The sequence below is a fragment of the Orcinus orca genome, chromosome 2 (genome assembly GCF_937001465.1).
Source record: "Orcinus orca chromosome 2, mOrcOrc1.1, whole genome shotgun sequence".
Taxonomy (NCBI): Eukaryota; Metazoa; Chordata; class Mammalia; order Artiodactyla; family Delphinidae; genus Orcinus; species Orcinus orca.
The window spans coordinates 113,909,711-113,927,828 of NC_064560.1; the positions used below are offsets into that span (position 1 = coordinate 113,909,711).

Sequence of the window (18,118 nt, forward strand, 5' to 3'; positions counted from 1 at the left end):
CATAGTTAAGGCAGTGTTTTTAAACGACTTTTATTGTCATCAGAAAGGCTACCTACAACAATTGTCATACATCAAATATAACATTAAAGCTCAGTATATGGGAGCCACTAAAAGCTCTAGTTCATTTGGTTCACTGATTACTAAGAGACTTCTAACTCGGCAAGTCATTTACATGAGCCTGCTACCCCAACTACTTACTTCTCAAGCCATTTAATACTCACTCTTTAATTTCCTCATCCTCCATTTCTTCCTTCGCAGTTAGCATTATTTTCATCCAAAATGTTCTTAACCAGGGGTCCCCAACCCCCGGGCTGCGGGCAGGTACCGGTCGGTGGCCTGTTAGGAACCGAGCCGCACAGCAGGAGGTGAGCAGCCGGTGAGCAAGCGAAGCTTCATCTGTATTTACAAGCTACTTCCCGTCGTCGCTCGTATTACCGCCTAAGCTCCGCCTCCTGTCAGCATTATGGTGAGTTGTGTAACTATTTCATTATATATTACAATGTAATAATAATAGAAATAAAGTGCACAATAAATGTAATGCGCTTGAATCATCCCGAAACCATCCCTCCCGCCACCACCAGGCCGTGTTAAAACCGTCTTCCACAAAACTGGTCTCTGGTGCCAAACAGGTTGGGGACCGCTGTTCTTAACAATCATAGGTGACCTCTCCATTACCACTTCTCCAGTCTTTCTTTCCAGACTGCTTGCTGCTCATGTCTTTCTTAAAAAATCTCCCTGACATCTGTGGTATTACAATAACCTGATTCTACTGCTCATTTCTGCCCCCTCTAGCTTCAGACATCTCCCAACACCCTGTATAGATCTCACACACCCTCAAGAAAATTAGCTGCTTTAACATTTCAGTTCTGGTAGTTATTTGTATACATGTTTCACCACCCATTTTACAGATGAACAAATTAAGGATCAGAGAACTCCTTTGTCTAGTAAGTGGATGAGTTCTTAAGTTCTTGAATTCAGGTCTTTTGACTCTGAACTTTCCTTTTTATTACCCATACTCCTAAGTCAGCTATTCCCAAGTCCTGTCATTTATTTCTAAAGGCCTACTGCAGTGACACTCAAACCAGTCTGTGTGCATCACACTCCTTTGAAGCTCAGGGAAAATAGTTATCAAGTCTCATCCCAGCCAGGAACTGGGGGGGTGAGAAAAATGAAGAGATGTTGGTCAAAGGGTACAGACTTCTAGTGGTTTGAGGATCTACTGTTCCAAGGATCTAACGTATAGTATGGTGACTAGAGTTAACAATACTGTATTTAAGTCTCATCACAGAGATTGCGGTGGGACCAGCTTGCTATTTTGTTGTTATACTGGTTCGAGTTATTTAGCCCATTACATCAAGTATAATTTCATTTTAGCTCACCATAATCTGGTTCTTTCTTGCCATTTTCTACTTTTTAAAGCTAACCACTTCATTATTCAGGTTTTATGCAACTTCTGCACTTCTGGTAGTTCCAGAAATTAAGACTGTTATTCCTCCTAAAGTCATTACTTTGAGTAATGGTAATTAAGAGAGCTAGATTCTAATCCTAGCTTTGTGATCTTGGGAAGACACTTTTCTAGACACATTTTACATCTGTAAAATAAAGATGTACACTTAGAAGATGGAATTTCCTTCTAGTTTAAATATTGGATTGTTAAACTCTAGGGCCTAGTTTGTACCACAAGCTTTTGCACTGAGTTAATATATTCTTTTATAAGAACATTTTGTTGGCTACATTCATTTTATAAACTAGGGAAAGCTTTGTATTTATGTACAAACATGATTATACAAAAATGCCAATGCCTTGGGAAATAGCCTGTGGTAATGATACTTGAATTCAAGTCTCCTAGAACAGCTGTGTGGTCTTGGGTCACAGCCCTCTCTGAGCTTGTTTCCTTATCTGTTTTTTCCGTATCTGTAACCTGCTCTACGTTCCTTACAGATCATCGAAAGAGAAAGCAATGTGAAAAAATTGTGTACTTGTAAACAAAGCACTATACAAATATAAGTTGTTAGATATTATATTGTTTCTAATGGCTGATAAAATATCACCAAAGAAAAGTGCTTCCATAAAAGTTTTATTTATCCCCACAACAACCCTGTGAGGTAGGGTGATCAGGGCATTTGAAGATGAGAAAACTAAATCTACATTACTTGTTCACGGCTATACTGCATAGTAAATATGTAGAAATTAAATTGAATATTTTAAATGTCCATGACTTTATATTGATTCATGTGGAAAAAGGCAGAGAGAATATTAACTCCCCCCTACCTTAATGCCAAAAGGACACTGCCTTGAAAAATCCCATTTCAAAAGATGAAAGTAGTATTTCATTGCTTATTTCTACAAAGATTTATAAAATAAAAAAATAGTGAAATATTTTACAGTTAATATATATAATGGTCTCATTCAGGGATATGTCCTCCAGCTTTGTATATGATCAACTATTCCAAGTGCTAGAAAATGCAAACTCTTAAAAAGTATGAAAGACATGAATGATAATAAGCAGTAACCTCAATCTTCTTTATTATTCCTCCATGCATCTTGAATAAGTTCTGTGAAATCTGGTCCCAGTTAAAAAAAGAAAACTCTACCACAAAGAGATGTCTGGTAAACTTAATTTTGTTGCCTATTCTCAACTCCCAAACCACTGTCACATTAAGTAAAGTAGTGATTTCCCAAATCTATGAGAATCACTTGGAGAGCTTTCAAAAAATACAGAACTCTCAGGCCCCACTCTAGACCCAGTGAGACAATTTGGCAGAGGTCAGGCCTCAAGAATCTGTATTTCAAAAGCTCCACAGAGTAATTCTAATGAAGAGTCAGGTTTGGGAACCAGTGATATATTTTAAAATACTAATAACTAATATAAAAACCATAAAGTAAGTATAAACTTGTTGCTCTCATCTCCCCTTTTAAAAATTTCTCAAAACACATAATCCCGGAACTCTTGCCTCTGGGCAAGTAATTTCAATTCAAGATACAGAGAAACATTTTATAAAAATGTATCCTAGTGAATGAGACTTGGATTCCAATAATAATTTAAATAGCATTTAAATATAAGATACTGAGTTCTGTGGTTCTTATTCTGAAATTTTTTAAATGTATTTTATACAGGTTCTTAGCAGGCTTTTAACTCAGGGGACGACATGAAAAGTAATGACATAATCAAGCACATAAGCACTGAAAAAATACTATACTCAAAAACAGCTCATGAGAGGAATAAGAAAGTGAATGAATGACAACCTAAGGCCTTTTGGCCCATACATTTTTGTTCCCAGTCCACTCTTCCCCTATAAGGGGAAATAAAATAAACATTCTTTCCTAGTTACTTGGCATAGTTATTTGGTGGGTGACTATTAACACTAAGTTAATTTAGAAACACAAGTTTAAAAGAGATAACAAATAAATACCTAGGAAGACAAAGAGAAGTCAGGTCAGAAAACCTTAACTAGCTAATGATGTAGTATATAACACCATCATGTTAGGACAATTAAATGAAGGCTTCAGTGTCCTTTACATTTCAGCTTTATGTGATTGACACAAGACGTGGAAAAGATCTGGTCCTTAGGAAGAAGTCTGTGCTCACTGCAAAGATTTGTAGGAATAATGAAATGCTTTCTTCATTGATGAGATGAAGTCTCTGTTTTTCAGCAAGTTGACTAAACAAAACAGTAAAAAACAAACTTCTTTAGATGGTTGAATGCAAGTAATATCTAGTTGAAAAAGTCATTGGCCAAAGATAACTTTTTTAAAAAAATGATTCTATGTTTAACCATCCCCCCCAAAACCCAAAAAACAAGCAAACCAGGAAAACCAAAGTAATATAAAAACACAATGTACACATCCATTTTCACTGACAGTTACAAGAAAATAGCCATTTATAGAAGTTACAATGCTTTCAACAAATGCCCCCAAAATTTTGGGAAACAAGATAAAGCCATCAGGTAAATAAATATACATACTAGCTAATATAAAACAATTTATGCTTTTAAATTGTTGTCAACTCTCTTTTAAGACCCAAGGAGAAATATGGTGCTATAAATCTGATTAGGGCTACATATATTACATGGAATTAAAAAACACAACTGATTAAAACATCCTAACAATAATACAAATATTTAAAAGAATGTCTTTAAAAGTCAGACATTTACCACTGGAAATATCACAATTATAATATGTACTTCAGAGTCGTAATGTGTATATAGGTCACTTTTGCTGTGTCTTATCAGGTATCCATCTCTCCTGCATTTACTAGTCGGTTTTTAAGAGTTCATGTTTTCTGTGTGAACTGAAGAGGCTGGGCACATCTCAATTCATAAACACCTCCATTTAACTAATGGAAATGTTTAAGGTAATATCTACCAACAGATAAAGCAAAGAAGGGGTAATAAGATAACACATTTTAAAAGTGGAGGAAGCTGGATAACTGTCTCTATAACTTATTTTAAATTTTGTATTAATAACAAATTTAAAATGACTCAAATCAAGTAATGAAGAAAAAGAGACTGAATTGATCTCAAGAAATTTTCTCAGGCCATATAAAATTCTCCCTTAGTTTATTTCTTTACAGAATCTTGTTAGGCTTGATTCATTTGTCAGTCAACTTAAAGGAGCTCTGCTAGCAGGGGATCAAAAACAGCTTTACCAATAAAAGATGATTAAAAGTTGTTTTTAAAGTGCCTATAGGCACAGTGGTATATATAGGTGCTTACATTTCCCTTTTAGTTGTGGGAAAGCCCGTTGAGACTGTAGTTACTTAATCAGAAAAGCTTTCAGCAATTATAATGCAAGCTGAAAGTTTAGATCCTGTATAGGTTTTGGGTTTTGCTGTTTGAACATAAAAAGGGAGCAAGGAGAAATGTAACCAGGTTCACAATTTTGAGCAAGAGCATATGTAAAGGTAACATATGTACATTTTATTTCAAGAAAGACAGAAGACAAACAGCATAAAGATGCCCAGATGCCCTAAAGATAAATACATTTCAAAGATTCTCATTAAAATGAATCTGTAGTATTTTTTTCCTGCAAGCAAAATACCTTTCTTTAAATTAAAAACAAACAAACAAAAAAACCCCCAGTATTCTGAATTGCAAATGCTTTTGCTTTTTTTTTTTGCAGAAAATCTGCCATGATTATTTTTTTAATGAATAAGGATTTTCCACAAAACAGGCTTGCTCTACATGCTAGATTTTTAAACAGTTCAGTGACACAATATGCTAACTACATACACAACAGATAATATAGTAAGAAAACACTCAACCTGATGAAAAGTTAAAATCTTCATTAATACACTGAAAATTGACATAACTCATGCCTTTAAAATCAAAAATACAAAAATTAAATGTTTTCCTAAAAAGATTTCCTTATTTTAAGGATTCATTTGAAAATGAAGCTGCATGTAATTTGTACAATAAGTTGTACAAGTAAACAGGTAATATACATAAAAAATTAAGTGACATACTCCTCAATTATCAGTTGTCCACCTTTAATTTCCAATACTGTACTTTCTTAACAAGCATACAAAATATCAAACTTCTCTTTAGAAAAAGTGCCGTTCTTTGACATCCTTTACACAAAAACAGTCTGAGCCTGTGGCATGATAATGCAGTTGAGAGGCAAAGCATACTAACTTTTACAAATTCTACCTTCCATAAAAAGCCTCCCGAAAAAGAGATTACACGCCACTATAAAAATATCAACCTCTTGTGGTAGCTGCATTAGAGAACCAAGGCTTGAAGACTATTTTCATATAGCATAGAAAACCACTATGAGAACATATTAACTGCATTGGTGGCTTGGGAGTTTACTGTGCCACAGGATTATGCATAGCTACTGTAAGGTACCAAGACTGTTACACAGAGTTTTAATTGATTGTAACTGAGAGCATAACAGAGGTACTACCAGCCCATGCAAAATAACTAAAAATACTGAATCACTGTGCTGAATACTTCATTCCTGGAGAAAACCAAAGGCATCAGTAACCAAATCAAGCCCAACAGGTGACCAAACTCATTCTCCTCAAAGATTGGTGAGCACAGTGAAGTCTGAGGTATACCTTTTATCCATCAAATCTGTGTGCCACTGCAAGATATTACCACTTGGGAACACATGCCATCACAATGGTTTAAATCTTTTGAATATTAGTCATTCATATATTCTTATCTACCCAGTCTCTTGATTTTTGAAAAGATTTCACCTACAGTAGAATATTACAGAAACAAAATATAAATGCATGTTCTAAATGAAACTTACATGGACTAAAAGTAGAGAATATTTTTAAACAAATATACAATATGCAGGCAGACAAAGCAGGAAAACGGCCATTCAAATGTATAATAAAAAACTAAAAATTGACTATTTCCAGAAAACTATGAAGCGCCTCAACTAAAAGGAATGCATAATGAAATTCTAATCTAATACAGGTCAAAAATGTAAAAAGGTTATAAACCTTAACAGGAAAAATAAAACAACTTTTACTGGCCATTCCTGTTGAAATGAGAATTTTAAAGTAACAGAAAAGTGGCTACAAACCCACTTAGAGCACCAAACAGAGAGAAAATAAAAGTCCATTTTCATCTCTGTTATTATCATAAAATCCTGTGTGACTACAGGTCAAACTGCTGGTGGCAGAAACAGAATTCTTTATAAACTGCAGATGTCCTGTACATAAAAAAATTTCACTGGAAGTTGCACTAGTTCTAAAGACTCTTCTGTTTTAGCCTACCTACTGTATGTATTCAATCTGAGATAAAGTCTCTTTCTGTAACCCTTGATTATTATTGGGCACCAAGATAAGAAAAGCAAGACGGGGTACAAAAATGCAAAATTTCAACAGTAATGGCAATGTTTTTGTCTTAGTCCAAAAGGGTCCTGCATTCTCTCCCCCTTCAGTGATTTTACAAGTCTTTGTACTTAATCTGGGGGCAGCAAATCATGCAAGCGAAATCGGTCTCTGATGTGAGGTCGAACATCTTCATTCTGTGTGGAGAAATAGACATTTTAAAAGCCACGTAATTTCAAAGACATGATCCTCATAACATTATGAACATTCTTACTTTGCAAAGAAACTATACCACCATTTATCAATATTTTATAATTTACATTATTTTGTTTGCCAAATAAAAAGATACTACACAGAAGCAGTTAAATTTAGATTAAAAAAAAAAGCCTATCATTAATGTATTAATTTTGTAAGAACAATTATGCAATAAGAGGTCAAACCAAAAGACAGGTAAAGCATTCAGCCAATGAATTCTACTTTATATAGTAGTTTTAAAATTAATCCATGGACACAGAGGAAAAAGTTCCCAGAATAAAGTTTCAGTACCATAAGCATTAATTCTAGACCTGAACTACAAAATCAATTTAACACAACTAGTTAGTAACAACTAGTTAGCAAGAGGAAGTCTGGTAAAATAAAACATTCGATATATAAATTTTTAAATACTGATAAACATAATTTTAATATAATTTATAAGTTTCAAAAATGCTTGTAATCTTTTTTCAATCTCTGCCCTAATGTCCCACCATGTTGACTTAAAGTTAGTACACATAAAGCAACTGAGAAGATTTATTTCAACAGAGTTAAAGCAACAAAAACCTAACAAAATGATAAGATATACTTACCAGTTCTACTAGCTTCTCCAGAAATGGAATCAATTTTAGAAGTTCATTGTCATTTTTATCCATAAACCAGCTTTCTATAGGGATTCCATTAGATAGCTAAAGTGAAAAATAAGTAATTAACTCTTTTCATTTATATTTTGCCTACTTTGGAAAAGCTTAAAAGTAACAGATATTAGTAAACATTAATCAGTAAGTTCCTTTGAAAAAAGGAATGCCATCAGAGTTTATGTCTGTCATATTCTTTGACAGCTTAATAGTGCAAGAGACAGATGTTAAGGAAGGAACTGAAACATAATTGGTTTTTCAGAGTAATTTATTCTTAGTGTATATAAAACTTAATAAGAAATATTCATTAAAACAAGTTTTGCATTAACATAACTAAAAACATTATTCATTCAAGAAATATTATTAGTCAATGCTAGGCATTTTGAATAAAGGAATTTTACCAATCTCAACAGAGAATACTATTAGAAAGCATATACTCTTACACAGGGACTGTGTCCCATTATTTTATTCCCAGCAACTAGCAAGATAACCTGAAACATAGTAGGAACATAACAAATTGACTCAATGGTATTTCATTGGTCTAAAAACAAAAATACAAACCATATTTGTTTTATAGTAAATATTCTCTAGGATAAAATATCTTTTAACATTTATGCAGAACACTGTGTTTGAGATGGAGGATAACTGAAATTATTTTATTTACGAACCAATTCTTAAAAACATTATTTCAAAATGCAAGTGAATAAAAGTAGTGACCTAAACTGAACATACTTCAATACCATATGCAATTTTCCCCCTTGTATTCTTTTTTACGTTTTATTATGGACATTTTTGAAACAGAAAAGTTACGGGCAAAGCTTGTTTCATCTACACCCAACCCACTTTCCACCATTCCAATTCTGTACTGATTTATTCTGAAGAAAATCTCAGCCATATCACATGAACATACTCATAATGTAAAATATATCTTGCAAGGATGGCTAATCTCTTGTCGGTCTGTCTGCTATCTATCTATCTATCTGTTTATCTATCATATGCTGTGCTGTGTGGCCTACGGGATCCTAGTTCCCTGACCAGGGATGGAACCTGGGCCCTCAGCAGGTGTAGGTGCTGAGTCCTAACCACTGGACTGCCAGGGAATTCCCTCTAGTTGAATTTATATTTTTAAGAATCATTGACAAAGGGTACAAACATATTGACAAAATAGTCTAAGAAAATATTTTGAAATGCCAAATCAAACAGACCAGAAGAACATGGTTAAGCTATTCATAATTCTGAAACATGTTTATAATCAAATTACTGATTTAACAATAGATAAGAATGTTATTAAATGATATATATCTTATAGTCCCTTCTTAGGGATTTACTACTTCAGATTTACTACTCAGATTTTTATGTATGTTGTACTTCATTTAAAAGAAAAATTTCCACAAGGAATATACTAATTTGGCATTCCTAATTCTAAAAGATGACACTAAACAGGGAAATTCCACCAGTGAAAATTCTGTTATCCCATCAAATCTTTTGGCAGCATTTGTCTGAGTTTGTTTAGCAACCCTCTTCCTACCTGATATGCAAAGGCTTGTGGTGAGTTGTCAATTATTATAGTTTTTGAAAGATCTCTTCCAAGGATATTTAAGTCCTTTATATAGTTTCCTTGTACACAAACACAATGTTCGCGGAAAAGCCGGTGCCTAAACATAAAAGTAAAAACAAATTAACTAAAAAAAAAATATATATATATATATATATATATATACGTAAAAAGCACAACATATACTGAAATACATATACAATACACATACCATAGGCTTTTCAAGTTAAGCCTTATCATTTTCTCTCACAAAGGAAATTCAAATGCAAGTGTGGGCCTAAGCTTTGGGCTACAGTTTTATTATAAAAATTCTTAGCGGGCTTCCCTGGTGGCGCAGTGGTTGAGAGTCCGCCCGCCGATGCAGGGGACACGGGTTCGTGCCCCGGTCCGGGAAGATCCCACATGCCGCGGAGCGGCTGGGCCCGTGAGCCATGGCCGCTGAGGCTGCGTGTCCGGAGCCTGTGCTCCGCAACGGGAGAGGCCACAGCAGTGAGAGGCCCGTGTACCGCAAAAAAAAAAAAAAAATTCTTAGCAATTATTGAAACCTTACAACCAAATATTACCATGCCTTAAAGAACTTTGTTTTATCCCAAAATGTTATATTAAATGATAAAGAGGGATTAAAAACTCTGTAAATTGTTTTTGTAATTTATTTACCCATGAAAGCTCAGTTCAGATGCAGCATCTGGTTGTCATCGAGGTCCTGCTTTTTAACCAATTTTCCAGATGGTTGACTGAGGCACAAGGAGGTCAAGTGACTTGCCCAAGGTCACACAGTAAGTCAGTGGTTAGCCCCGCATTGGAACCCAGGATCCTCCTGGCTCCCAGTCCTTTGCTCTAACCAGAAGACCACACAGCCTCCCTATCCCTGCACATGCCAGAACAGAAAATATAAGAAGGAATGTTTCCGTGTTGGCATTTTTAAAAAATGTTTTTAGTTTCTCTTATAGTTTTTGAGGAAAGGTGCAGAGGCCAAAACATTCCATCATTTCAACTTTTCCCAAACACCCATCTTTATTTTAATTGCATGCGTGTGTGTGTGTGGGGGTGAGAGATCATTTGAAAAAACAGGGATTGAATGAAAAGATGAATTCAGATTTAAGTATTACAAATGTAAACTTATCTTTCACCAATGAAACTGAAAAATGTTATATCATTTTAAAAAGGTATTAAGGTTTTATAATAATATTTATATACTTGTAATAATTAATCTCCATTTAGCACTCAGAATATTAGATTCTGAATATTACTAATAACTGATACAGATCACCTTGAAATACTCCACTTGCATACATTAATTCATTTGGTAGTTTGGCTTCCTTGTGTCTTAATCCCACTATACAATTTTTCAGGAGCTAGGGCTTACACATACCTATATTTTGAATTATCCAATTTCAAGAAAGGGGCATTTTCTACCAACAAAATCTGCCATAGCTCTAACAACAACAAAACTGATATTTTAATCAGGGCCAATGGTGATGGAAAAGTGGAAGAATTTTAAAACCAGACAAAATGTAGTATAAACAATTCTTTTTCCCTTATTACAAAGAATGCTTTTAATTAAATGTTCATGAGTTAAATGATCACCTACCTCTGAAAGGTTTAAAGACAGTCCTACTTTGAAAAAAATAAGACTAGGCAAAAGAATTTAAGTCCTGGTTGGACCTAAGTAAGATTCCATATTTTATTTGTATAAACATTTAGATACGAGGAAATTGGAGAGGCAGGTACAGCACATAACTGCAAATCACTATTGATAACTCTTCTCCAATAGCAGCAAATTCACCAGACACAGGAGACAGCTGAATATATATATATGGATACTAATGATTATTTTAATTAAATTATACTAAACCCCTTCCAGTTATTCAGGAATCTGAGGGTCAATAGCATGTATTTGCAGTTTTAGAAAGAAACTACTTTTGCTAGTCATCAAATTTGCATTTGGACTCACGGGATTCAGAGATCACAGGAATTTCTGAGTCTACCTTGTCACCAACATAGATGATTCCCTAAAGCACTCTAACGCATTCAATATACTGTTCAAAAAGTTTTTCCTGTTTTAACTTTTTCAAAATACAACTAGATAAAACAAGTTTAAACTCCCAAATGTGTAGATTTTATAAAACTAGTTTAAAAGAGGGGTTTTAATTTGTAACGTAACTGTGTGACTATGATTTGTCCCCTAGTAAAAATGAAAGCTCCAAGAGGGAAGGGCTTGTGTTGCTCACCACTGTTCCCTGGAACATTGGAGGGGCTGAATAGAAATCTTCAGAATAAATGAAGTCATGAGAGCAAAATCACTTGTATGCTTTTATAAAAGTTAGGTAAAATGAGCATAAATTATAATATACTTTTATGAAACACACACATTTTCATTTGTGTGTCTGAAGCTTGCTTATATGGAAGATAAAATGGAAACTGACTACAGGACACATTTTGATCCTTTAGATTAAAAAAAAAAATCACATTCTATTTACAAGGGAAAAATCTCCTAAATGTGGACATTAGGAAAAGCCTTTCACCACAGCTGAAACCACTCAATAATACAGGTACTTTTAACAGTAGAAATTAAGTTTAGGATTTTCCACTAAGACAGTATGGGAGAAAGTATTCAAGACAATGAACACCCAGCTATTAAAGCTTTTAGGAGCCTTTTGTGGCATCTCAGCTCTTGATCAAAACTCAAACATTAACTCCTATACCTTAGAGGATGCAGCAAGACTGCTGAGTCTTGGTATCTCACTTCAGTTGACAGAAATAATGAAACTAATTTTCAAATTGTTTTAAATTCCCATCTAACCAGGAACACACTCCCATCTAACCAGAAACACACTGCATCTGCTGGCTCAGGACACACAGAAGGAACTGAGTCCAGATCAGGAAAACCTGAGTGACTAAACCAACTGCAATTTCCAGTTAGATTTCATGTAACATTTTCTTTCCATGGAAGATAAATTTGCTCTTGAAAAAAGCAAAAGAGTTTAATTTGATCCTTTTTGTTAAAATTAACTTTTATTTCTGTAAGCCATTAAAAAGATGACAACACATGCATTATCTCAGAGACAGAAGGAAGGGAAAACATCATGCACACAGTGAAAAATTCCACATACCCCCAACCTCCTCCCAATCCCAAAAGAAGTGAGGATACAGATGTACAAGTGAATAAATACATTTGATCTTTGTATCCTTTAAAGAACGTCTGTCTGGAGTTAAATAATTAGGAACTCTTAAAGACTTTTGGGGCTTAAAAAAAAATTCACTTATTTTCCCCATTTAACACACAAATCTCTATATATGCAGCCAACTGAAAATGGCTATCAAAATTAAGTAGAAGCATAGTAATTTCATAGATCAGTGTGACAGACATTTCCACTATTTCTTAATTAAATTTACCTGACCAGTTGCTTTTTAGGGTCTAGTATGTTCAGTAACTTGTCTGCGTACACCTTCTTAGAAGCAGTAAAAAGAATGATCTACAAATTCAGGGGAAAAGAAGTAATCATTATACATGATCTAAATATGGGTACTATATTGAATAAAATAAAAATACTTATATAATTAGCTTAAGTATATTTACCTCATACATCTGAGACATTCTTTCCAGGAATTCCCTGAAGAATGGTCTTAATCTCACGTAAACCTGAAAAAATACAAAGATAGCCTTCAGCAAACAAACATATAAAACAGGAACAACTTATTTATAAGATATGTTCTAACTTTGGATATAATTTAAAAGTTCATATGTTAAAGTAATACAAAAGTTTACTAAGTACCACTCAACCAAATATATTTCACATATACCAAAAGGTACTTAAAACAATCTTTTGGTAGGGTAATAATAATCGTTGGTGATCATTTCACTTTTTAATAGTTAAATAGCAGCATATAATAGTACTTCATGGAATATAATTTTAATAAACCTTTAAACTAAAAATGGCAGGTTTCCCTCTGAGATTTTGATCCACCAATCAGCTCCATCTTCCAGCCAGGTAGCATCCATCCAATTATTAGGCAGGCTGTATATCCACCTCTAGCTGACCTGTCTCAATGACCTTCCTCAATAATTACTCAGAATTTCTTCTTAACAATCACCTGCTAAGAGTACCTTTATTTTAAATTTCTATTAAGGTAAATAATGTTCAAGAAAGAGATGTCTGGATTGGTGGGTTTAAATAACTGGAATTTTTCAGAAATCAATCTTGTTCTATACTTACTGATTCAGATGTGGTATCTAAATTAGCGCTACTGGGCTACTTGAGATTGAAAATATAACAGTCAAATACACCAGTGATCAAAATCAACTGACAATATCAGGAAAGACTACAGTACCCAAAGAACTGACTTAAATACATTATTTTCTTATTTCTGTCTTCTTTTTGCCTACATTTAATGTAGCTCTTGTAATATACTCAATATTCAAAAAGCACAGAAATATAAGCCATGAGCAACTACTAAAACTGATTTACGAAAGAATTTGACTCCTTTAAATTGTATTTATTTTGTGACAAAAATTTATAAAAAGAAAAGTTTGTACTCTACTCAAAGGTGATTATTAACATCAAAAAACATGAACAACAAATACTTATAGAATGCCTATGCACCAGATTCACTTGATTCAGATTTTTTTTTAAAAGCTGTGGTGGCAACAAATTCAAAATTTAGGCTTCATGGAATTTAATTTTGTTGTCAATACACATCTAAACAAAAATGCCCTTATGATAAAAATCTAGTTCTAGGAATGTTTTAGGGCAGAACAGGGAAATCAGGCAAAGGATATTAGGAGGTAGGGACTATGTACTACCAGTCTTTGTAAGTTCTGAAGCCCAAAGGGCGTAAGACAATGCCAAATATATAGTAAGTACATGATAAAAATCTGTTAAGTAAATTAAATATAATTGCCTGAACTTAAGCAATATAAACAAAATAGAGAAAGAGAGGCAAGACTACATACTACACAGGGACAACTACTGAATTTCCTTAAGAACTGATCACTTGTGGAAGACCAATTTCAAACATTAATATGCTAATAATATCACTCTATCCCTGCCTACAGGCTAGAATAATAAAGGTTTACTCATTTTTAAGCCTATTAGGCAGTTTATCTCAGCATCTTGACTAATCAAAAACCAAGTAAGCCACACACCCCCACCCCTAGCAAATAAATATGACGAAATCCTTAGTATCCAATCCCTATCACTTAGGATGAGGTATAAAATTTTTAACTAGAGTTGTGCTTCTAATTAATTTTAACATTTACATTGTGAAATATTTGGTATAGTTTGGTTTAGTTTTCAACACACCTTATTTGTTTGATAATCCAAGTAACTGATAGATTTAGATACATTACTACCTTAACTGACAAAACCCCACAATTCGGCCAATACTTTTTTTCAATTACCTTATCTCATGGAGGATGATAAACCATGAACCATCAGAGCCTTCTGTTTATTGCTAAGAAGGCTTATCAGTTAAATGCATTTAATAACCAAAAATACTTCATTTTTGCGTATGTATAAATGTTTTCATTTGCTTTCAATATCCCTGCTATCACTCGCTCCATGTTGTAAAGTAAAATAAGCAGGGCCTCTACAATTTGGGATTTGTCTCCTTTGAACACTAAAACACTTCCACTGTAAAGGAATACTTCTATTTAAACAGTATTATCTAAGCATAATAAGTGGAGCACTGTACAAAGGTGACATTTTCCAACTTCTTACACAGTGACTTCCTGATTATATCAAAACTATAACTTCATTATGCATTCTACTACTTTGACTATACTTAAATATAAAACACATCTTAAAATTTGATATTACTTTCATAATGTACCTGTTCACTGGGGATGAAAGGTGGCACTGAGATAGAGGAATATAATGCTAGAGTGTTTCCTTACCATGAGAACAGAATAACTGTTGACTGTAAATGTTCCTATTCTCAGAACAGATTCACCATTTGAAACACAGGAAGGTGTTTCAGGATTAAAAGACACAGGCAGAAACTGAGATGGTTAGCGGGGGGTGGGGGTGGGGAAGGAATGTAGAAAGGTACAAAGTAACAGCAAGCTAGGATGTGGCTGGGACCACAGGAGGTTCTGCCATGTGCTGAAAAGGTAAAATCTCAGAAAGAAAAATAGAAATAGAGACATAGGGCTTCCCTGGTGATGCAGTGGTTAAGAATCTGCCTGCCAATGCAGGGGACATGGGTTCAAGCCCTGGTCCGAGAAGATCACACATGCTGTGGAGCAACTAAGCCCGCGCGCCACAACTACTGAGCTTGTGCTCTAGAGCCCGTATGCCACAACTACTGAGCCCGCGTGCTACAGCTACTGAAGCCCGCGTGCCTAGAGCACATGCTCCGCAACAAGAAAAGCCACCACTATGAGAAGCCCATGCACCGCAACAAAGAGTAGCCCCCACTCGCTGCAACTAGAGAAAGCACGCGTGCAGCAACAAAGACACAACACAGCCAAAATAAATAAATAAATAAATAAAACAAAAAATTTATAATAAAAAAAGAAATAGAGACATAAGGCCAACAAGGTCTAACTCATTTGGATGGATATATTAAAGCAGAAATATATAGAAGTTAAGAAGCACTAAGCACTGTCCAGTAGGAAATAAGAACAATTTTAAGGTATGTATAATACAGTGAGACTACGATCACTTATTGTATTAGGTCAGAGATATACAAACATACAGATACACACATAGACATGCTTCCAAATGCTTCAAAATCTATTCCACAGATGTTCTTAACTCCATTTTTCTTCTCCTAACCTTCTCGTAACAAAGATTCCTGTCCCAAGCTGCCTACTTCCTATTTTCTACATTCTTCTACTACTTAGTACTTCAGAAACCATCCTTCTTCAAACCTGCAATTCTTCAAAATGATATAGTCTCTCAAATGTAAGACTAGGCCATACGTTTCATTTCAGGCTGGTATACATATATTCCTCCAAATATACAGCAATTATTCTATCTACACAACACATAGTTTTAATCTATCACTAAACCAAATATATTTTGAAAAAGTCAGTTTTAAAATAATGCATAATACTATAATAATGATCAACTGTTATACAAAAATACCATACCCAAAACATGTCTTAAATAAGACTGCCTACTACCCAAAGATGTTCATGTTATGAAATGTTTATTATGTAAAATTTTTGTACATTTCATGCTCGTGACTCTATTTTGTAACTGGAAGTTTGTACCTCTTAATCTCCCTCACTTACTTCATTATATGTTCATGATGTAAACTTTTAAAACAAAATCTACTAGAATAATGTCTGCAAAATAGTGATAATGGAACTAATCTTGTATAATATATTGTGGGCTGATTTTACCAAAACTTAAATTTTATATAGAAAAATGATAAATATATTATAGAAAAATAATATTACATTAACAGTACACTAACACTACTTGATTTGAACAATATCTGACAGTCAGCCTGTACTTTCTTTAGTACAAGAGGATGTCCTATAACTGTGCATGTAAGATGATCCTAACAGGCAATAAATGGTTAATGGAACTAGATTTAATAGTCATTAAAATAGCAAGCCAGTTATAAATTAATTATAAATATTTTCTGACAGTCTGCCTAAAGTCAAATTCATGTCTAAATATGCAATGTCAAGTTATATACACGAATTTCTGACTATTAGTTTACCAAACCATTATCTAAGTTATCTAGGTAACTTTATGAGCACGACCAAAAAAGGGGGGTAGGGGGAGAAAACATCCAAAAGATAAGCAATTTCAATTTGTGGGCAAAATTGAAAAAAAATTTCTTACATGTGGATCTTTTTAGGAAAAATATTTCTAAATGGTTTTAAGCACAGATAATATGACCCTAACATATTCAAAAAGAAGTATCTTTAATAGTTTTTCCATGAAATCCTTTTAACTTATTGCTACACTGTTGCAGGAAGGAAAACAAAAAGATAAATTTGGTGGTATTCACCTACTTAAGAGTAGGCACCTTTAAATAAAAAGAAGATTGGTGGATGCTATCTATTTAATCAGCAGTAATAAGTTAAAACAGTAGAAAACTAACAACACTGAACAATGTGAAGAAGAGATGCTACAGGTATTAGCAGATACCACAGGTATACAAGGGGCTCTACCATTTTTTTTAACCCTTCTGCACACTTCTGTTTCTTTATCTATAAAATGCATATAATAACAGTACCTATATAGTGTTGTTTATTAAATAAGTTAATACATATAAAGCACCTAGAACAGTGCCAGCACACTGAGACTCCTAATAGCTATTATTACTATCCACTTTATTATTTAAAAGTAATCAGCCATAAAGAGAATAGCTGGAATGAGTAGGATTTTATGGGGGCAGAACTGGGCAACCTCAACTCAAAGAGAAAGCCATATCTATACTTTTAGAAGACGTAAAGTAAGTCAACTGATTACTTAACTATTTAACTTAGTTAACATTGTCTTAGCATCAATACCAGATCATAGAGACAAAACCCAAACCTTCTCCATAGAAAGAGGGTTGCTCAGATAGGCCTTGTGGAGGCCTCAACTTCATAACCCATTGGGTGATTTTACAAGTCACCTTTTGCTTCACACAGTTCCAATAAGAGGCTGCTGGGGATAGTATTTGTAGGTGGATCAATCTGAGGATGAATAGGTAAATACTAAAACATCAGAACCAATAAAAATAAAAACAAACAAAACCCCCAAACTAAAACCTTCTGCAAAACCTTATACTGTATTAAATAGAAATAAATTTGAAAAGATATTTTCTTATGGAGTCCCAAAGGGATAAAGTGCTTAATGTATTCATACAGAAGGTATATTAAAAATTAGCAACGAAGCATACTTTTCAAGTCATGGCCATTTACATACATATATAATATAT

General features: G+C 34.0%; 2 protein-coding genes across 7 annotated transcripts in view; both read right to left on the bottom strand.

Annotated features, from left to right (window-relative positions):
* Nucleotides 1-252, bottom strand: part of EIF3J (eukaryotic translation initiation factor 3 subunit J) — a 29,948-nt gene extending 29,696 nt beyond the window's left edge. For all 4 annotated transcript variants that reach the window (XM_049706736.1, XM_049706735.1, XM_049706733.1 and 1 more), the window contains exon 1: nucleotides 222-252. In XM_049706736.1, coding sequence (XP_049562693.1) covers nucleotides 222-237 — 16 coding nt within the window. In that variant the 5' untranslated portion in view covers nucleotides 238-252. The remainder of the gene's footprint in view (nucleotides 1-221) is intronic.
* Nucleotides 253-2,061: 1,809 nt separating this feature from the next.
* The window catches only part of CTDSPL2 (CTD small phosphatase like 2), a 72,267-nt gene continuing 56,210 nt past the window's right edge, over nucleotides 2,062-18,118 (bottom strand). For all 3 annotated transcript variants that reach the window (XM_049706732.1, XM_033435584.2, XM_004273914.3), the window contains 5 exons: nucleotides 12,810-12,872; nucleotides 12,626-12,705; nucleotides 9,203-9,329; nucleotides 7,630-7,725; nucleotides 2,062-6,981 (listed from right to left, as the gene is read on the bottom strand). In XM_049706732.1, the coding sequence (XP_049562689.1) occupies nucleotides 6,916-6,981; nucleotides 7,630-7,725; nucleotides 9,203-9,329; nucleotides 12,626-12,705; nucleotides 12,810-12,872 (432 nt within the window). In that variant the 3' untranslated portion in view covers nucleotides 2,062-6,915. The remainder of the gene's footprint in view (nucleotides 6,982-7,629; nucleotides 7,726-9,202; nucleotides 9,330-12,625; nucleotides 12,706-12,809; nucleotides 12,873-18,118) is intronic.